The sequence below is a fragment of the Oreochromis niloticus genome, linkage group LG5 (assembly GCF_001858045.2).
Source record: "Oreochromis niloticus isolate F11D_XX linkage group LG5, O_niloticus_UMD_NMBU, whole genome shotgun sequence".
Taxonomy (NCBI): domain Eukaryota; kingdom Metazoa; phylum Chordata; class Actinopteri; order Cichliformes; family Cichlidae; genus Oreochromis; species Oreochromis niloticus.
Genome location: NC_031970.2, coordinates 15,929,894 through 15,951,343, shown reverse-complemented (window position 1 = coordinate 15,951,343; position 21,450 = coordinate 15,929,894). Strand labels below are relative to the sequence as shown.

Here is a 21,450-nt window from a genome sequence, read left to right as displayed (position 1 = left end):
ACTTAAGGTCCAAATGATACTGATTTACATGAGACGCTTGATTCAGTCAGAAACTGTCCTGTATCCACGTCAGCACTGAATTGGTACACCAACTGCTGTGCTTGTTTTTATCTCTCAATCATGTTCAAAAACTGAGAAAGGGGCTTCATCTTTCAGTGTTTTTCAGATAGTAAACAGGTTTCTGCGCTGAGGCTCAGCACACAGCTGGTACTTTAATGGGGTTTTTGTTTTTTTGTTTTTTAGTCCACACTCTGCACAGGGTTACTATTTATTACAACTACACCAAACAGACCGACATATATTTGGTGTTTTTTGAGGTTTTTGGAGGCTACAGAGCTTCAGTAAGAAACAGAAAGTAGTTGAGGACAACATTTTTTGATCTGGTCTCAGACTGCCAGCCATCAGAGACAAATGTCTTCAGACATGTCAGTCGCTCCGAGGTGCATAAAACAACTACAGAAGGGCTTGACAGTCAATAATTTTACGTGAGAAATAACATTTTCACATTTTTGATGTTTTAAATGAAAAACATTAGAAGACTGATTTAAAAGAAATCAACTAAGTATGAAAATTATTGCTAATTCACACATTCACATATCTCCTGGGGTTTACAGTACAGGCTGAATAAGTTTGTGTTTTTAAGTTTGAATACTGTACAAAGACCAGCAGCACTGATACAAAATTAGTGTGCGGCATTTTCAAGACAGGGTCTTGCACATAAAAAGAGGTGATGAGCCCTGACTGACAGAAACATGCAGATTCTTTGACCTCCTGGGATGATTCAGGATCAGAAGCAGACTATACAAACCATCAGAAGCTTGCATACTTTTAGACTCTAGTTTTACCCACTTTTGAACCACAAACAACGTGAAATTTTTTGTAGTGCAATAAACTGGCTAAAACTGTGATCTTTTTTTAATTTTGTTGTTGGAAACAGAGTGTGGACACCTCTCAGAATTTGGCCTGTTCAGACTCCTGGCTGTTAGTTTTCTGGGGTCATAGTTTAATCTGCTGGTTGTCTACATCCCATTAAAGCCTCCTCGCTGCCCCCCTCTGTACCTGAAGCTGCCCTGGCCTGCAGGGCTGTGGTACCCTCCCAGCAGTGAAGGACCCGTGAAGTCCAGAGCTGCCTGCTGGAAACCCCAGACCAGGGGGACAGCACCTCCAGGGCCTAAACCTCCAGGCCACAGGGGTGGCTGCCCCAGGAGGCCCCTGATTCCTCCCAGGGCATTCAGGGGCCCCAGCATGGGGGCCCGGTGAAAAGGCTGTCCGTGGACTCGAGGTAGGTGGGGGTGAAGGAGACCAATGCCCCGCTGGCTGGTCGGTGGGTACTGCAGGTGTGTAGCACCCTGCTGCTGCTCACTCACATGTTGCTGAGGGTGCTGGATCTGTTGTAGTTGGGGCAGAGCAGGATGTGAGACACTCTCGTGGTTTGTGACCGAGGTGATTTTTCCAGGTACCTCACTGTTGCCCGGTGGTGCTGCATCTTCTGTTATTGGCTGTTCATAGCTGTCCTTTGATTCACTACAGAAACAGAAGCAGAAGAAGAGACCGAGCAGGAACAGGACTGTCAGAGGTTGAAAACTGAAATCAGCACAGCTTTTATGGATGCATGTCGGCATCACATGGAAACCTCTGGGCCACAAAATGAAGTGTACATAGAAGTGCCAAAAAGTGCAGTTGCACTAAAGGCCACTTGCGACTCTAAAGGTAAGTTTAATTTTTCTGTTTGTATTTTATATGAATACTCGAACAGTGTTAGTGTTGCAGTTCTGTCATATTACAAACTGAACTGTAAAAAAAAAAGAGCAGGACTCAAATCAGCGTGTTATGTTACCTTGCTCTGTCCTCGCCCTCTGCTGGACAGGTGGTGGTACTGCAGGGCGGTGCACTACTTTCGTCTGCTTTGGAAAACACAGGCTCTCCGTGTTGATCTGCTTCGCCATGTGTCTGATTGCTCAGCGCTGTCACTACAGCTGCGTTCTGATTGCTCGGAAAGGCTGACGTGCCATTATTGCCAGTAGCCTGGTTTCCTGTCTGTGAGCCCACCACTCGCACTGGAGTGCTGCCTCTCTGATCTTCAGCCTCTCTCGCTGCACTTCCTCCTCTCCTCCATCCCTCTATAGGAGGCTCCACCTTGTCCTCTCTCCTGCTGCTCAGCTCTGGCTGCAGTACAGAGTGAATCGAGTCCAGAGTGGCTGACATGGCTTTCCTGCCTGGAGTGAGCTGTACTGAGTCAGGAGGACCTCCCTGACCCAAAGGAGGGGAGGGACTGAGTAGGAAGCCTTTCACGGGGTTGATGCTCAACTCTGCTTGGGACTCCAACTGCTGCTGCTGCTGCTGAAGCTGTTGCAGCTGCGCCTGACGCTCTGCCCGCAGCTGTAAGATGGCCTGTCGAAGAACCTCACAGTCAGCGTCTGAGTGGCGAGGGACCCCGTCCTTACAGGAGGCGTCAGGGACGAGCTGGTCAGAGGGGTGAGGGAGAGAGGTTGGGAAGCCCGAGCTGGGCTGTGGAAGCTGCTGCGGTTGGGTGATAGAGGAGAGCGAGTGGTTGTGTTCTGGGAAGATGGACGGAGAGCATTCAGGACCTGAGACACAGTCACTATTACTCAGCTGACCCCCGAAACCTGAGGAGAGAGGAGCACTCCCATCACAATCGATGACAAGGCTGCATTTAAATTTAAATGAATGCTTGAATTTAAATTAGGTTGGATGTTATTTCTAACACTTGACTTTAAAACCTGAATCTGAAGAGAAGGAGACGGAAGGAGAGAAGAGTGTCAGTATAAAAGTAGGAGAAACAGAAAAGTAGGAGAGATAGTAGAGCGGACATTGCAAACCTTTGGCACCTTTGGGAGACAACATGTCATCTATGATTGGCTGCTTTGCCTTGGGGTCATGACAACCAACTATTTGGGAGAAGTTGTGCAGAATTTCATCGATATTGGCAACAATAATGCCCCCGCTGGAGTAGGCCGGGAACTTCTCATTATGATGCTCTGAATAAAAAAAAAATAAATAAAAAAAACACTTTAAAGGATGAAATTATTTTCTGAACAGTCAGGTGAGCCACTGTACATGCAGTCATACTGTGCACAGAACATGAAGATTTCTTGTCATTCATAACTAATTGAAGCCACAATCATGAACAACAAAAATTTGATTAACCACCCGACCAATCAAATGATCAAATGTTTATTGGTGGAATTTATCGTCCTATAAATGCACTTCAGGCACACTGCTTCCATGGTTCCAAGTCAGGTGAAATAGGAAAGACAAAAAGTAAAAGCTTATGCAGTTCAGATGTTGGGTTTAGTTTGCAATCAGGTAACCAGTCGCCAGTATTAATCAGGTGCCCGGAGAGTCACTGCTGCTCACACATACGTACCTGTGAGGAAGATCGTGTGTCGGTACTGCGTGTATCGTCCCTGAAGTTCGATCAGACAGTCCAGGTCAGGCGACTGATGGTTCATCATGTCGCAGTGATGATAAGGGAGGAATTCCACGATCTGCCGCTTCTGATAAGCTGACAGCAAATCCAGCAGGCTGGCTGCTTCTCTCCTGAATCTGATGATCAAACACATATAAATCATCCAAGTTCAACCTGCAGGAGGATGTAGATGCTTCTTCAAACATCTTATTCTTTAATTGAAGGGAGTGGGAAGTGCAGTACAGAATTAGAAGAAAAAAAAAAATCCCCTCTCTCCCTGCTGCTGGCAGTCTTTATCCTTCAAGCTCAGGTGCTCTACCAGAGTCCTGGGAGTTTGAGGGTCCTGCGCAGCATCTTAGCTGTTCCTAGGACTGCACTCTTCTGGACAGAGACCTCGGATGTTGTTGTTCTTAGTCAACAAACCCCAGCGGGTGAAACTGGGTGCTCAAATCTCCTCCCATCGCACTCTCAGCACCAGCTCTCCCCAGGGCTGTGTACTAAGCCCACTACTCTACTCCCTCTATACATCTGACTGCAGTCCCGCCCAACCAGAGAACATCACTGTCAGATTTGCTGATGACACAACGGTGGTGGGGCTGATCACAGGGGGAAATGAGGCGGCTTACAGGCGGCTGAAACTGGGAGAATGGTGTGCATCAAACAACCTGGCACTTAACATCACCAAGACCAAGGAACTCATCCTGGACTTCAGGTGGAACAGAACTGCCCCTGCCCTCTTGCACATAAATGGAGAATGTGTAGAGCTAGTGGAGTCCTTCAAATTCCTTGGCGTCCACATCTCTGCAGACCTCTCCTGGTCAGCTAACACCATGGCCCAAGTCAAGAAGACCCAGCAGTGGCTACACTTCCTAAGGATGCTCAGGAAGGAGCAACTGAACGCCCCGCTGCTGGTGACCTTCTACAGATCCACCATCGAGAGCCTGCTGACCTATGCAGTGACAGTGTGGCACGCCAGCTCCACAGAGGTAGACAAGAAGAGTCTGCAGAGAGTGGTAAACACAGCACAAAAAAATCATCGGCTGTCCCCTGCCCTCCTTGTCTGCCATCTACAACTCCCGTTGTCTCAGCAGGGCCAGAAACATCTTGAAGGACACTGCCCTCCCCAGCAACCATCTTTTCAACCTACTGCCCTCTGGCAGGCGCTTCAGATCCATACGGGCCAGAACAGACTCAGGGATAGCTTCTTCCCCAAAGCTATCACCATACTCAATTCAAACTTGCACAAAAAGTAATCTGCACTGAAATATCATCAATTCTCTGCCCGTCTGTCTGTCATCCAGTACTGTACCGTGTATTTATATTTATATTAAGTGTATAGTTAAATTATTGTATAGTTTTTATAATGTGCTAAAGCACATGTGCACTTTTATAGAGCTGTTTTAATCTCGTTATACTATGTATAATGACAATAAAGGCTTTCAATTCAATTTCAATTCAATTCAATTCCTGGGATCTGCTGGAGCCACACGCCTAGCTTGGGGGGTCATTTCACTGAGGGATCCGATTACCACCGGGACCACTGTTACCTTCAACCTCCTCACTTCTTGAGCTCTTCTCTGAGCCCTTGGTATTTCTTCAGCTTCTTGTGTTCCTTCTTCCTGATGTTGCTGTCATTTGGAATCACTATGTTTATCACTGTGGCCATTTTCATTCCTTGTCCACCACTACTATGTCCGGTTGGTTAGCTACCACCATTTTGTCCGTCTGTATCTGGAAGTATCTGTATCAGGCCAGCTTATTATTCCAGCAGGGTACCTGATCACGGGCAGGGCGTAGGTGTTGATAGCCCAGATCTTGTTCTTACCATTCAGCGGACTATCTGCAATGCTTCCTTTTGATAGGAAAATCCCCTCAGTTCTGACTACCATCCCTCTCTTTGTTACCATTCAACTACACTTCTCCAGTCAGAATGTAGTCCAGTTTGGAAAACTGAATACTGTAACCTTTTATCCACAAGGTCACCAATGACCTGTTTACAGTTAAGGTTAGTTTCACATGTATTCTTTTAATTCCTTTAAAGTTTTTAAAGTAAAAGTTTACATATCCTGCTAGAATTATATAGCAGTTAATCTGTAAGGCCTAAACTAATGTAAAAGAAACTTGTTTGAAATGTGACACCTATAGATTCTAAAATGGCTAAAGGCTGTTCATTACACAGTGAGAAGCAGATTTACTACCTGGCTTGTTCTTTTAATTTTTTGTGCGTTTTGCAGTGAATCTTCCACCTCCAAACACTCTCTAGAGAACTGTGCTGTTCCAGGAACATCAGCAGTGCCGCCAGTTGTTCTGCAGAAAAGCATTTCATTAATTAACACTACAGTTATATAAGTAATGCATTTGTTTTGATTGACAGAAAAGACAAAATCTGTTTTTATCTTTGTGAAAAAGAAAATTTTCTCCATGTGTAGATGTGAACTGCAAGGCTTTTTTCACTACATTTACATGGCTGCTTTCTGATTCTCTGACCTACCGTGAGTGATGCAGTCTGGACTGAGGACCAGCTCGTCTGATACGATGCAGCCTCCGGCTACAAAGAGCTCATTGTAGCTGTTGTTCCTGATGTCATCTAGCGTATCGATTCCCACAAACACCACAGCAGAGTGTTGCTTCAGAGACACCAGCCCTGGGATCTGACAGCAACACAAACACATAAACACAGCAGCTGTATGTGTGTTTTCAGTGTGGGCTTCTCATGACTCAATATCTACATCAAAACATCTGCCAAGCATGAAAAACCCAATTCCTCACAGCAGCGGCACATAAAAAGTGCAGTTGCTGACAGCTAAGTACTGCAGGAACCTTTGCAGCATACTGCACATACATATTAAATCAAAAATATGTGGAAAACCTGTTATTGGCATTAGTACTAATGTTTATCCTACAGTTAGCACCTGCCACAGAGAAGGCAGAAATCACAACAGACATTATTTGTTTGCAGTGTTACATTTAAAAGTGCACACAGGTGTTGTGTTCGCTGTGTGTAAGTGCATTTAAGCTCTAAATGCGCTGGTCTTTCCTGTCCAGGCCACCTTTTAAGTCAGCACTTGATTGATGCACAATGCCACCGTGATCACATGAGCCGCTGCATTGATTGTACTGCTTCTACTTTGCAGTATAAAAACATGCTTTGATCAAAGACAGCAGTTAGCAGGGGTGCTTGTATAGGTCTGTTAACTCCTGGTTAAATAAAGGTTAATAATGAAGAGCTACACAAATGGACACAAATTTGGGACCAGCTTAAGGTGTGCCACCGCTCACCTGCTACTTTGTTTGTATTGGCAACATTCATGAAGTCATACTGGTTCTAAATATGGGATTATAGTTTGGATCCAAAGATCACATTGGAACTCTGACCTCAGGTTTACATTTCACATATGCCTTTGTTTTAAGCTGACCCCAGAATGCATTACATCTTTAAAGAAAGAGAAAGAGCTGCTGAGGTAATTTGAAATATACAGTAGCTGCTGAGGTAATTTGAAATATACAGTAGTATAATATTATATAATAAGCTTAAGTTACTCATGTCCAATTATTTACAAATCAATACCATTTTTTAAAATGTTTGTGTAGTGTCATGTTACCCTTACTGCACTACAAACGTCTTAAAGTAAAAAGAACAAAGATGACAAAATGAGTACATAAAATACAATCCCATTCCCTTAAAGGCAAATATTCTGCGTAGTCAAGGGAGCTCCCATGAGGAGGTAGGACACATGAGACTTCTTACTGGGGGTTAATGCACAGGACTACTAGACCCTTTATTTGCATTGTACTAGAAAGCTGCAGGTTCACCCACATGCAGCAATCCTTGGTGTCTAAAAAAATGAGGCCTGGAGAGCTTGAGTGAAAACAGCTGACATCTATAGTACAGGCAGCTCCAGTGTACCAGCCAGGGGACATTTAATCACAACCGGAGAAGTCATCATCAGACAAAACGTGTGGATTAAAGCAGAGTCCGTCAAGACTTTACAGCTGTTAACTACCTTGTGTATGTGTCCAGCTATGTCCTTGTTCTTAATGATGACCAGGAGCCTGTTGTCAGGGTCTTCTTGGCTCAGAAAGGTGATTGGATTCTGCTCCACGTTACCCTGCTTCAGCAGGAGTTCCTACAACATAACGTCAAACACAAATAAAATAACTCCGCGTCAGTAAAGATGAACTTCTATGGCTTATTCTTCAATTTAACCAGAGATTATACACATTTATACCAACAAAAAATTCCTCAACTCTGCGTACACAGCAGCAGCTTTGTGTTTAGCTCTTTTAGCATTAATAACTGGCATTACCTCTTTCATTTTTGACATGTTAAACAGTCTCTATTTGCGATTTTCTTGAGATCATCTTGTCAAAGTAGTCAAGCTGTTTATTTATAAATAAGTAAAGGAAACCCAAATTTAAAAAACAGTTAAAACAATAATTTCTGGAGACTTTCCTTTGGCTCTACGTGTAGTGTGAACTGAGCTGCCCATGAGGTTACCTTTATATCTTTGGTAACCTCGTCTCCTGGTTCAGTGCAGTGGATGTAGAACTGCAGGGAGTTTTTCTTGACTTCTTTGATGATCTCCACCAGGCTGTTGAACACATCTGGCTGCAACTGGCTGATCAGGGAGCTCAGGTCTGTGGCAGGGGGTGCAGTCCCCACACTGGGCTTGGGGACAGGTACAGAGCTCTGGCTGGATGCCGGTTTAGAGGGATGGGAAGCTTCTCCCAAAGAGTCAGAAGTACCTCCTAGCCCCGGCAGAGTCACAACGATGTTTTTAGCTGGAAGAACACCCCCACTGTCAGCAGCAGCAGTACATAGCACAGTCCTCGTGGTGCTGTTTTCTTGTGTTTGGCTGACATCTTGAGTGATTGTCCTGCTGATTTCTACAGTTTCATTCTGCTGTGGTGTCCATTGAGAATGTGGTGATGTGCTAGGTGGAGGGCAGAGGACAGAAGTGTTTGCAGGCTCATAGATCAAACCAGATGAGGGGGTAGGAATTGATAAAGAAACATGAGAACTTGTGGGATTCCTGTAGTTTGTGCTGTCTGGCAGCCACGCCTCATTTCCTCTGGAGAGTGCTAGGCTTTGACTGACTTTAGTGCCAGAGTCAGCAGCTGTCCGCTCATCACAGGAAGCAGACCCCTCGTCATCTCTGCCTGTAGTATTAGCTGCTCGAACGCTGGCCACAAAAGCACTGACTCTATTCGCTAAAGTGGCGTCAGGGTTAGTCCCACTGGGTTCGGGCTTGCGCTCTCGCCAGCCATCATCAAACTCTGTTATCATGCTGTCAATGCCGTCCTTTAGTGAGTCCACGTAGTCCTGCACGGAAGGGCAGGGGTTGTAGAAGGACACATACTGTGAAAACTGAGACACAGAGGCGTAGGACATTGTGTGTTGAGGTGTAGGTGTTTCTGTGATTAAAGTCGAGTGAGGGTACTGAGGTAAGTTATAGTGGGTGCTCTCCTCCTGCAGGAGCAGCTGAATCTCAGAGGAGAAGTCACCAAGATGTCTGTCCACAATGCTGTTAATATCTGGGCAAGCAGAGGCTGAGGAGGCAGAACCACCTACCAGCTCCTTCACGTTTCCCTTTTTACAATCCATCTCTTGGATCTCCCAATCTTGTTCATGATCATCAGTCGCTTTTATTTCTCGTTTCTGCACCTTTTCACCTGCCTGACATTCTTTTTCCTTCACCAAAGCTTCTACCGCTTCTTCTTTCACTTTAACCATTCCTCTCTCTGTTGCTTCCTTCACTCGCTCAGTGGATGGTGATGAGATCCTTCTCTCTGAAGATGGAGGAATAGATAGACGAATGGATGCAGAAACGCATGGCTCTTCAGTCTTCCTTTCTTTACCCTGAGGTTTCTCCTCTTTGTCACTGGATGCTGCTGCAGGAGAAGACAGTGTTAGACTGGAGACAAATTATATTAACTGTACACGAAGGTCAGCCCATTTAAAAACAAGCATATATTACAAGAGGGAAGGATTACAGGAGTAGAACCAATGAGGATCATGTGATTGCACTGGCACTATACATCAGACGTAAAATATAATAACGTTTTGGGGGTTTTTTTAAAGTCTCACCTTACACTTACAAACTGTCATCTTCATACTATGAAAATTTTCTGAGTTACAAGTCGTTAAAATCAATACAGGAACACCAAATATCAATATTTGAATTAATAAGTTAAAATAAATAAATACATGGAAATACTCAGGGAATAGGTCTCTACTAACAAGGCTCATCTCCTGCCACATATGTAAAACGCAGCTAGCTATAAGTTCAGGGGCAGGGGAACATGGCAGCTTCCACAAACTGGCGCCTGCTCCTATGTATTTCTGATATATTAAATATAAGTTTAGAGTTAAGAATGCATCAGTTTGATGGAAGATGTAATTACACACTATTCTATATACATTATCCTTTTTTCTGTCTCAATACCTACATTTTGAGAGCAGGCTCATCAGTAGCATATAATAGTCATATTTTAGATGAACAGTATGGATTGCAGAGGGTGAGAGGGACTTTGTCTTTAGATTTTGCAGTAGGTAGCTGAAGCCTCTAACACACCTGAAATGCTCAGGTTCCTGTTCAGATCTGGAATTTTGAATGTCAAAAGTGCTCAGAAACACTGGTAAAAATAAAATGGTGCTTCATACTGCAAAAATCGTAAATTAAAGCTATTAAAATAAATAAATACATAAATCAGCCACAATGATTTACACAACCGATAACCCAGAGTTTAAATGTGCAACATAAAATGGAAAAATAAACTTGTATTAATTTTTAAATTTGGAGTTGGCAATCAAAACTGCAGGTGGCATAAAAGTCCAGAATTCACTGATACATTAAGCAAGACGCTCTCAGGTTGCCTGATGTTACCTGCAAGCTCCCTGGAGGCCATGGAGGTTAACAACTCCTCGTTAGCACTTTTGTGGTTCTTATTATGTAGGCTGAGCTCATTAGGCTGGGAGGATGTGTGGGGCGGAGGGCTGGCCTCCGGGGAAGGAGAAGGTGGGGAACTGGGCTGAGGAGATGGGCACTGTGAGGGAGATGGGGGAGGGCTGGGCTCTGGAGATGGGCACTGAGACGGGGAAGGTAGGGGACTGGGATCTGGAGAAGGACATTGCGAAGGTGAAGGAGGAAGACTGGGGTCAGGTGAGGGGCACTGGGAGGGGGATGGAGGCAGGCTGGCCTCAGGGGATGGGCACAGGGAGGGGGAGGGAGGAGAACTGGGCTCAGGAGACAAGGTGGGGCTCTGCCTGGGAGGGTTGGTTGTTGTGGTGATGCTTGTAGCCGTGGTGAGGTGCAGGAAACGAGGATCGTGAGGGATGTTCCTGTCTCCCAGGGTGTACCTCTCTGAACTCAGACCTGCAGACAGAAAACACCAACATTTAGTTTTCAGTCTGATTAGTTCTCCAACTCTGTGATCTGTGATCTAAACTACAGGCTGCTGTATTCATCCTAACTGTACCTGGACACGGTTTTAGCACAAAAACCTTTATTCCTATGATGAATGTTAGTAAACAATGTGGCCCCTTATCTTTTTATTGTTCGTACATTTTTTAGTTTTTTGAGTTTAGTTCTATTCTGACTTTAATTTACTCTTCATATTAAAATCTACAGTATTTAAATGTGTGGTATGACTGCTGATTTTTTTTTTTATTATTGAAAAATGCACACGGTCTGTTTTAGAGTACAGATGTCTGACTGAGCAGACAGACACACCTGTTATGGGGATGAGGACCCACGGGATCTCATATTCCTCCTCGTCATCTTCATCAAACTCCATTTTTCTCTCCAGCTCTCTTCTTCCTCCTCGAGCTGCTGCTCCGTGGTGATTCATCTCCCCGCTGTGCGAGCTGGGACTGAATCCCTCCAAACTACTGACGCTACCTGCTGTCTGCTCCTACAAACACAAGAAAACACACTTTGTAATCTCACCTGCTCGATTTCAAATGGTTATGTTTTATGACACTTTCTGGAAGAAGCTGATCCAGTGTGGGAGCTTTATTTAGAAGTAATGCAAATGATTTCTGCTGCAAAATTTGGTGTAAACAAGATGAAAGGATCACTGGTGTAACTGCATGGAGGATATTTCTTGGCACACTTTGTGACTCTTAGGAGCGACTGAGCATTGTTTAAACGTTGGTAACCGCCTACCTGAGCATTGCTGCTGACCATGTCCATCCCTGTATCACCTCAGACAACCAATCTGCTGATGGCTGCCTGTGTCATAAAGCTCAAATCATCTAAAACTCCTTTCCTGAACATGACAACTCTATTCAAATGGCCTCCACAGTCACCAGATGTCAATTCAATGGACCATCTTTGGAAAGTGTTGAAATAGGAAATTCACTTTGTAAATGTCAATGTGGACAAAATCTCTGAGGAAGGTTTCCAGCACCTTGTTGAATCGATTCCATGAAGAATTAAGCAGTTCTGAAGGGAACCCGGTATAAACAAATGAAGTGACCAGTGAGTGTATGAGCAAAGTTTTAAAATGGCTTAACTCTTCATGTCTTATACTCAATATTAGTATTTCACTAGTCTATTTAAACAAAAGTCATATCATTAACATTTACTTTGACAGTCAAAATTAAATATCTAGCTGTTATCTTAGATCCTAGTCCCAGCTTCAGAAAGCAGGCAGGAAGATGACTAATACATTGAAATAATACATAACAACCTACGTGATTGCACTGGTATCAACTTCCTTAACTCTTGTTGGTCTGAAGATGCTAAGAAAACTCTAAAAACCACTGAGATCATGTTGTAAACAACCCTTAAAGGCTCTTGGCAGGAAACCACAACAGTATCACAGCTGTGATATGCTTCAGGTTTTAATAGGCTTTTTGTTTAATAGGCTTTTTGTTCTGCAGTCCAGTATTCGCTTTATTCACTATAAATTTAAAAAAAAAAAAAAAAGTGAAAGAAAGCCCTCGCATGGCATCTCTAAAAATTTGCCAGGAAACAGAAGGTAAAAAATATGTGTAACACTGGTACCCACACACTAACAAGTACACTTTAATGAGAATTTCTTGCACTTTGCAAAACAATCCAGTAGGCTGAATTGAACCCTTCAGCAGATAGGTTCTGGCTGCCTGACTGCATGTTTAACATCGCTGATCTAGACAGTAATTTTTTGAACAGATACCATAAACATAAAATACCTCCAGCTCATCCTGCTTTCTCAGATCAATGTCACAGTTGGTGGGCAGGCCTAGTTTTGTAGCCAGCCTATCAAATGGATACGACCCCCTCAGCCCATCTTCTTGTGCCTCATAAAGGCTCTGATTAGCCGTTCCTCTGGCAGCCTGGTAGAGGCCTGGAAATGAGCAGAAAAATCAACTGAAATAAGATGTAAGCTGCAAGCTGCTCCATAACAGAAGGAAACAGAGTTAAACGATTCTGGTTAAACAAAGGAGCCAAAAGAAGAGCAGGAAGAATGGAAAGTTTCAGCATGCTGTCCGAGTATCCGCTCACTTGTTAGCAGGCTCAGAAGTTTGGCGGCAAGTTCAGATCCCTCTTCTCTCAAATCAGCATCCCTCAAACCCAATGAGCCAATCACAGACGTGAAGGAGACAGGAGACAAGGACCCTTGATTTCCTTCAACTTAGGAGGCAAATCCAAAGAGAAAACATGTCATCAGTCATTGATTGTGAGCTTGTTAACAAAATGAGAAAAGCAAACAATCTTTGGTGTTTTTAAAAAAATTTAGAGGGAAATTTGACAAAAAAGAATCATCGAAAGAAAAAGAGCTTCCCTTGATGTTGCATAAATGTACAAACATGACTCACTCATGAGGATTTGCTACCAAACCTAAGTTCATTCATGACTTTAGAGGTTACATTTCAGGACCTGAAAGCTGATTTTCATGAAGCCTGGGATTGGTCATATCAAAAAAGCAGACATGCTTTTCCCTTCTCCTCACCTGGGATCTTGCCCGACCTTATGGGTTCCTGGGATGCTTTCAGGTATTTAATAGCCCTCTCTGCTGCCTGCTGCTCCATCTTCCTCTTCCTCCCTGGAGCCTGGAGCACCCCTCCTTCCTCCCTCTTCACCTCATTTTCTGCATTCCTCTTGCAGGTCAAAACAAGGTCGATCAGCTGCTGCATCTGAACAACAAGCATTAATGGTATGAGTTCATCAACCCCATAGGACAAAAACAATTTCCGTCACTTTACTTCAGTAAACCACCCACTGTGGGTCTCTCGCTCTCATTTCAGACGCAACTGTGAAACTGAAACTGTGACATCAAGTTACGAATAATGTGTAAACTTTCATCTTAACTGCCTTAAATCTGAAACCACCAAGCTGAGTTTCCTCCCTTGAGATTTCCTGTCAGGTCTTTACTACTTTAAGTTGCTGCTTGTTTGTGGGTCTTTTAGCCCTCAGTTTCATAAGTTTCAAAAGTATGCGCTGTTTGTCTAAGTTTAGGTGAATGACTCAAGGAGATTTATTTTGCTTCGCAGGATTATTTTGCACATTTCAATATCCACATTTTTATTTACGGACTCTACTGGAGTAGCTTTACATTGACTCACAAATCTAAATGCATTTGGGGGTTTTTCCCCGTACTGAGTAGGGTTGTCAGAAAAATTTATACTAAAAATAACTATCAGATTAGGTACTCCTTTCTAACAGTATTGATGACAACAATGCCTCCCCTGTATCCTTAGTATATATCAATAAAGATTTGGTTTGACTACCATTAGAATAGTTTCTGGGTTTTTCCAAGGGTAGCAGCGTAGGCAGAGACCACCCTCACCAACTTCTGATGCAAACACAGTCAGTTGGTTCCATAAGCAGGCTGAAATATAACAGAAACCACTCAGCTCAGAAAAGAGCTTCAAGGGTTACTCCAGGATTTCAAGGGGTAAACAGTTAAAGACTTCATGTAGAATTTTGAAAAGTGTAACATTTGTAAATATTCAAAATGTAATCAACATGCCTATTTGTTTGCTTCAAGAAACTGAACGAAACAAGGAGAAATAAACTAATGAGTATATAAAAAAATATATAAAAATAAATTTTTGCCATAATTTTCCATCAACTTGTTACCCGGCATCCACCACAAAGGGAGGCAGAGAGAGAATGAAGAGGGAAAATGAAAAGGCTGAAACAGGATTTCATTAAAATAAAAGACTGTGATAATTTATGTTGTTCTTGCTGAAGATGTCCAACATTCATCTAACCCAGAGTACTCCCCAGAGCTTTCTGGCCTGGAAGGGGATATTGAGAGCACCATTAAACTGCTACCAAATGTAGTCTTTTACCCAAAAAACAACTAATGACCTATTTTTAAGTAAATTCAATAACATTTCTATTAAACCCCTTGAATTAAGGCTAAAAGTCTGTAATTCAATAAAATTTTGAATTACAACATAATAATTTCAATACCATTAAAATAACATCTTGATTCTTTAACTTTCAGATAGACAATATTGGTGCGCAGAGCTGCATCACTGTCCGAATACTTATGGACATGACCAGGACAAGAGGACTTACTAAGACGCGTTATGTTTTTTTGTGTGACTGTTCACCTTTTGTGTGTTGGTCTGCCCGTGCCTAGTATTTCCTGTCGCTTCCTTCTCTGTTGCCTCTCTCTTCCTGGCTCTCGCTTCCTGCTGCGGCTGCTCGATGCCACAGTGCGCCTCTAATAACAGCCTGGCCCGAGCTGCTGATAGAAGGTAGAAGGCGGGGCTGTACAGGTAGGAGCGCAGGTAGCCCTCCAAGTTCACCCGATGGTGTATGGGAGCAGCAAACGACTTTTCCTTGTCATCCATCTGGGAATCGTACTCACCCATCGGGTACTGGCGAACCTTGGGAGCAAACACAGAAACGTTGCAGTCCCCAGGGGAAGTGGATATTTGAAGATGCCAGCTTCAAGAGATTTGGGTCGTACCTTGCCATCTTTCAGGCCAATGAGGTATTCCCGTGCCTGGCGCTCCACACCAGCAGACAGCTCAGGAGGGGGGTTGGCACGAACTTTGAGCAGGGCGTGATGCATTGCTGGGATAAACTGACTCAGCCGTGACATCACTGCGGCACCAGATGTCTGAGACTCAGAGGCATCATGGGAAGTGAAGGCAGAGCGCGGTGCTACAAGGAAAAAAACAAAACAAGGAAAACATCATTGGGTTGAAAATAATGTTGCTTCAGCTGTTTAACTCCTTCAGCAGAGTCAATGATCAGTATTAACACTTAGGCTGAGTATCCTGTGAACTGTGGTTACACTAAAAATGCTTGTATTATGACTCCATTTAATTTAGCTAATCAAAAATGAGTTTTCAGGGACACCACTAATACTCCTGTTATTTTCTTTTCTATATTAAACTTTACTTTGTACCAAAAGGCAATTAAATTAAATGAATACCCCTCATTTACGGTGATACTCACCAGTTTTGGACACATCTCTGGTCTCTGGGAAAACAAACAATGCCAGAAGACACCTCTTCCAGTTCTCTCCTCTCTCTGAAAACACATTAGCTCACTCTTACTCATTTCATTATAGTAAATTCATAAATAATTATACAACCAGCAAAAACATAGCGCATGAACATTTCACTGACATCTACCAATATTTTCTCTGTAGAGAAAACTCACAGCAGTGATAAAATTAAGGTTTACTACTTCAAACAAGAATAAATCTACTATGGGTTGGATTGTGCCAATTCTGCCTTTAAGGCACTGAAATGGGCTGAAAAAACCCATAAAAAGGATTTATATTTGGTCAACCTCCCCTTCAAAGTTATTATGCAGTATTTTACTATCATTTAGGAAGAGGTGAGATGGCCTCAAGACACATTTCATTCACACTCTCCATCAGAGACCATCAGAGGATGTTACAGTAAGTTGAATGCTCAGCCTGAGGGATGGATCAAACACATTAATGTGCATGTTTTTGCTTGTGCTTCAAACCCCATGCTGGCAATGACTATAAACATGAAGACTGGGACAGTCTGACATAAAAGTTGATATCTGCCCAAGTTTGAAATTAGCAAAACAATTTACAGAAGCAAACATGAAATGGGTCAATACGGGACTGACAGAGAAGTGATCTGACAGGAAAAATACCACCAGCGCTAGATACTGCCAGGATTTGAATGAGAAGATAACACTGAACCGTGAGAAATGCCAATTTATTTATTTTTATTCTTTATTTTTATCCAAATATTATCCTGCATACAATTTACCAGTGTAACTCACAGTAGCACTCCTTACCTGTGGGCGTGGCCATCTGAACACTGGACAACAGGAACAGAAAGCCTTTATCTACAAGCGGAGTCACTAGAACCTGTTAAGAGAGCAGACAACTTGTACTCAACACTTCCTGTCATTTTTCACATTTTATTTTTGTCTTCCTTGTTACAGTTAATTCAAACTGCTTTTGTCTGTGGGACATATTTACAACTTTTAGTATCTCTGAGACTCCAATAGTGATGCAAAGCATGAAAAAAATTCTCCAAACAACTAAACAAACAACAAACAACGTCTTAAGATAAAATAACGTTTCCACAAATCCACTTATCATTTTGCGTTATAAAGAAAAGTCAAAAATGAGTTACTGGGACACTTAATTAGAAATCATTGCCCTACCAGCATGATAACAAGATAATATTCAACTGCTGTCTAACATACATTTTACACTGAATAACAGTTCAAAAATAGAGTAAAAATCACTGTATCAGGACAGAGTTTCAGCTGATCATGGCTCAGAACTTCACAATCTATTCATCTGTGATCCTTGATGTGAGGCCGTTTCAAATAAAGGCAAGCTGCTTTTCTCTATAGGTAAATAAAGACTCTGGCAGATATATAGTTTCCAAATATAGCTTCCATGCACTGTACATGAGAATCTGCTAGTCCTCTGTGATATTAAAGTAAGCGGAACCCACCACTCGCTTTATCTCCAGCTCATGCAGCAGTCTCGTGACGCTGGTTTTAGACCGATTTCTGTCCATCACTTCCAGAAGACTGCAGTAATAGCCGTTCTTCACAACTACCAAAAAGAAAATATAAAATAAGTCCCATCCACTTCCTCTTTTAAGTTCAATGCACGTACATTTTGAAAATATAACTAAGAAAGGATTTTTGGCAATATCTTATCTAATCTTATGTAACATTAAAGTTACTGTAGTTCTGGTGTGTAACGTGGCATCACTAAGAGGGTTAATGTGATCTTACCCTCTTGGCTGCTGTTGTAGAGGTTATAGGAGAACAGGCTGGCAGGGAGGAGCTTGGTCACCTGGTCGAACCTCATCAAATGACCAATTTCCAGCTTCTCTGGTCTGAAGGAGGATCAAGGTGAGACGGACACAGAGCGAATCATTTTAAAATGGTAAGGATGCATCTGTTTAAATGTGCATGCAGTTTTTTTGAAGTAAGTAAAAGTAAAAATAATACTGTGAGAGATTACAGATCATTAAAGGCAGGCTGCTAAGCTATTTTAGTAAGGCTAAGCTAAAGAGTTGAGCACAATGCATCACAGAAAAAATGTCATAAAGGACACCAACAATGGAATTTAGTCAACTAAGCCAGGTAAACTTTCGAGGTGTTGATGGAATATGTCTGTGTGCTTTTTCATTTTAGCTGAAACCTTTTCTCTAATTTTTTATTTTTCCCCATTCAAAGAAACACCCCCATCCAGTGTTTCCCATGCTTACACTTTACCCAGTCAGACTGCTGAGATTTACTAATTATTTTTCAGTGACTCGCTTTTTATTTTTTTTCCATCTGTCTGAGAGAAAAACATCATAAGCACTTAAGCAGTGGACAATATCCTCAGTCTTATTTTTAAAAATTCAGCAACAACTAAACGGCTATTCCCAGCCCTTCCTTTTTTCTTTTGCCCTACCTCCGGGCTTGTTGGCCAGGTTGCTGATGTGGTGGTTCTCTGTATCATTCAGCTTAGATAGAGAGAATCTATGGAATCGAATATACTCCATCTTGCCCATCTTGGACTGCAGCAGCTCCACGCTAACATTTTATGTTTTACTAGACCGAACTCAACTCTTGCTAGCTGTGGTCCAAGTTGGTGGAGTTCGCATCACAATGGGAAACTCACATGAGAAGTAGCTGATTACATCATTCAAGTCTATCTAAAGCACACTTTAGATTTTGATCCACCTTTTAAACAATAAAGAGAAGTCACAAATATTGGTCAGTAAGTGAGCAAACTAATGACTTTTCTGGTCATCCACACCCCACCTACAGGAACTCCATGACCCACAGTTTGAGAACCACTGCTTTAAACAGCCTAAAGGTCAGCTCAGTACTCACAGTTTGTGGGGTAGGAAGGGAGGAGACAGGGAACAGAGCGAGATCTGAAAGAGCACTCGGTCGCCTGTCACCAGGTCTCCAGTCCACACTGTGAATTGAGCACGCTCTGTGGGAGAAAAATAAAACCTCATCAGCACCAGAGCAAGACTGAAAAAACACAGAGCTTCCTATTGTATTTTATATCCAAGCGGTTTAGGTGACCTTTCACATTCAGGTGTGATTACATCAACAAAAAACAGGGACCAGTGCTCACCTTTACTCCCCTCTGCTGACTGACTGTTCGACCTGCCCACCAAACACAAATCACAAACTTCATGTCAGTTTTGGAACAGAGATGGAGGTTAAAACTCAGAACCATTGTTGATTTCCACATGTCTGAATTCCTTTTTTAATTTCATCAAAGCTTGCTGCTTTACTTCAAAGTGCATGACTTAGTCGGTGACACTTGAATTTTGAAATTACTTCAATGTTATTCAGACTTTCATGGAATAAAATATAGAAAACAAAACAGGAGCACACTCATTAAAAGACTCCAATTCTAAAGTTTATTACTGAAGCTGCTCTGGCTGCTTTTTCCTGGACACCTGCGAACACTCTCTTTTGGTGTCGTCTCGCTAGAATAGCATGAATTTACATGTGTCACATACCTGATGGGTGCTAGAGGTACACTGGGAAGAGGAGAGTCTTTTCCTTTAAGCTGGAAGGAGACCACAGCGTATGGGCACACCTGGCGAGGTCGCTGTCGCAGCTCGTCAAATGTATACTCGTAGAAGTATTGCTGGAATAATCAAGAAAACTGTGGTGTTTAAAGCAGTCATTACTTCTTTAAAAGACTCACAAGGTTCACAACCGCTCATTTTCCTCTTCAATAACCAGACGTTAAATGCATCATATGTCAGTACTTTTTCTACATATACACATACTGTGTCTATACTTGCACTGCCTACAAGTGGATTCACAACAAAAAGTATGAACAAACTAAACGAATCTCACTAAAAACACCTGAATAATTATTTGAATGATAATGATTAATGGTCACTATCTTGGCTCAGAGTAGAAGAAGAGGTGCAGCTAGTAAAAGTAGGATATGTCATACGCACTGACGATGATATCACCATCTGACAACATATCCTCATCAACAGATAAAACAGATTTTTCTTTTCCAGGCATGTTGTGGGGGAGAAAGACAAAATTCAAAAGAGGGCCAAAATGGGATCACGGATAACCAGAAATGAGCCTCCTTCACCGAACGGAGCACCTCTCTATGCTCCTTCGGGAGGTGCTCAGTATAGCGTGGCTGCTCCTCCATGTCGAAAGGAGCAAGTTGAGGTGGCTCAAGCATCTTGAACGAGATTTTTGGTGGCACACTTGTATCAGTTTGCAAAGGGTTTAGGTATGCAGAGTGAGTGTGGACGTTTTTTATCCACCCAAAACAGATGGATGGATGCATGGATGGGACAACAAGTTATTGACAAAATGAGGTGGCGATCACAACAATCAGAGTCAAATGCTGCAACAGTCATTTGTGCGAGTGCACAGCCTGACATGTTCCATTTGAGACAACACTGACCTGACAATGAAATGAAATTCATACACACATTAAATATGAGGCCTAACCAAAACCATGGAAAACTTCTTTTTCAAGTCAATCCAAATACAAATATGGAAACTGAAAATTTGAACATAAGAAAAAACATTTTAACCAGAAAATCTGTTTTAGTAGATGCGAGTAAACCATCTGAAGCTGAAAGCTATCTTTCACTGGATTGTGTTCAATTTAAAACAAAAACAAAAATACTGACAAACGTGTAATTTTATGTCAGCTTTTTCAACAACCGAGTCATTTCCACACAATTCTCTCTGAATATTGTTTTTAAAGTTAAATTCAGACGTGCATTTCCTGCCAAACAAAAACTGAACCCCAACAACACCGCCAGCACCAACTGAAAGACTCATGTTGACTATAAAACATCTCAAAGCACTGAAACTATTTTCAGTGTTGAACAGATAAAATGTGAGTAAGTGCATCAACACTATGTTTGTCCCAGAGTAAGACGTCCACTTCTGTGTATTAGATCATTGTTTCTGTCCAGGGATCTTAGTGTCACAGTTTTTTTTTCTCCGTGTTTGAGTGTATTTACCTGTGTGAGTTCAAACGCGCGGTATGAGTTCAGCGAGGTGACTTTGCTGGCGTTCTTGGAGATATGGCTGTCAAAGCGAGGCGTTGGATCTAGAAGGTTTTTCATGTTTTCATAGATGCTCTTGACTTTTCCCTAAAATGCCAAACAAAAAATTCCACTGCAGATTACAATCATTTCTACTGCCACGTACTGAGTTTAACAACAAAGATTTAAATTAGGGCTGAGTATCGTCACTGATTTCTAGAATTCCAATTCACAAGGTCCCGATTCGATTCGATTCAATCCATGATTCGATTCGATTCAGGGAAATTTTGCCTCAGACAGTCTGATCATTTATCAGTACATGTCTATATTTTTATATCTATAAAAAGAAAGCTGACATTTGTGAGACTTTATCTGAGGTGTAAGCATCACAGCAGAAGCCTTTGTGTCAAAGTAACTCAGGATAAAACACAGAAAAACATGAAGGAGATTTTCCTGGCCTGACTTTTTATAGCAGATAACCTTAAAAATATTCTACAGCAGAACAAAAACGGAAGAAAACCATGAATCTACAATCAACTAACAATACCTGATGCTGCTGAAGTGA

General features: G+C 42.3%; 1 protein-coding gene across 3 annotated transcripts in view; it reads right to left on the bottom strand.

The window, feature by feature from the left end:
- Window positions 1–41: 41 nt before the first annotated feature.
- tasora (transcription activation suppressor a) overlaps window positions 42–21,450 on the bottom strand; it is a 32,490-nt gene continuing 11,081 nt past the window's right edge. The window contains exons 6-28 of one of the 3 annotated variants that reach the window (XM_013273271.3): window positions 20,862–20,993; window positions 19,368–19,498; window positions 18,974–19,005; window positions 18,721–18,826; window positions 17,626–17,729; window positions 17,337–17,440; window positions 16,663–16,735; window positions 15,838–15,912; window positions 15,344–15,540; window positions 14,982–15,260; window positions 13,370–13,553; window positions 12,922–13,050; window positions 12,609–12,763; window positions 11,164–11,344; window positions 10,318–10,806; window positions 7,929–9,322; window positions 7,435–7,557; window positions 5,922–6,081; window positions 5,629–5,737; window positions 3,389–3,567; window positions 2,841–2,999; window positions 1,838–2,627; window positions 42–1,524 (exon numbers count right to left, since the gene is read on the bottom strand). In XM_013273271.3, coding sequence (XP_013128725.1) covers window positions 1,020–1,524; window positions 1,838–2,627; window positions 2,841–2,999; window positions 3,389–3,567; window positions 5,629–5,737; window positions 5,922–6,081; window positions 7,435–7,557; window positions 7,929–9,322; window positions 10,318–10,806; window positions 11,164–11,344; window positions 12,609–12,763; window positions 12,922–13,050; window positions 13,370–13,553; window positions 14,982–15,260; window positions 15,344–15,540; window positions 15,838–15,912; window positions 16,663–16,735; window positions 17,337–17,440; window positions 17,626–17,729; window positions 18,721–18,826; window positions 18,974–19,005; window positions 19,368–19,498; window positions 20,862–20,993 — 5,790 coding nt within the window. In that variant the 3' untranslated portion in view covers window positions 42–1,019. The remainder of the gene's footprint in view (window positions 1,525–1,837; window positions 2,628–2,840; window positions 3,000–3,388; window positions 3,568–5,628; window positions 5,738–5,921; window positions 6,082–7,434; window positions 7,558–7,928; window positions 9,323–10,317; window positions 10,807–11,163; window positions 11,345–12,608; window positions 12,764–12,921; window positions 13,051–13,369; window positions 13,554–14,981; window positions 15,261–15,343; window positions 15,541–15,837; window positions 15,913–16,662; window positions 16,736–17,336; window positions 17,441–17,625; window positions 17,730–18,720; window positions 18,827–18,973; window positions 19,006–19,367; window positions 19,499–20,861; window positions 20,994–21,450) is intronic. The other 2 variants (XM_005453586.4, XM_013273272.3) reach the window with 2 other exon arrangements.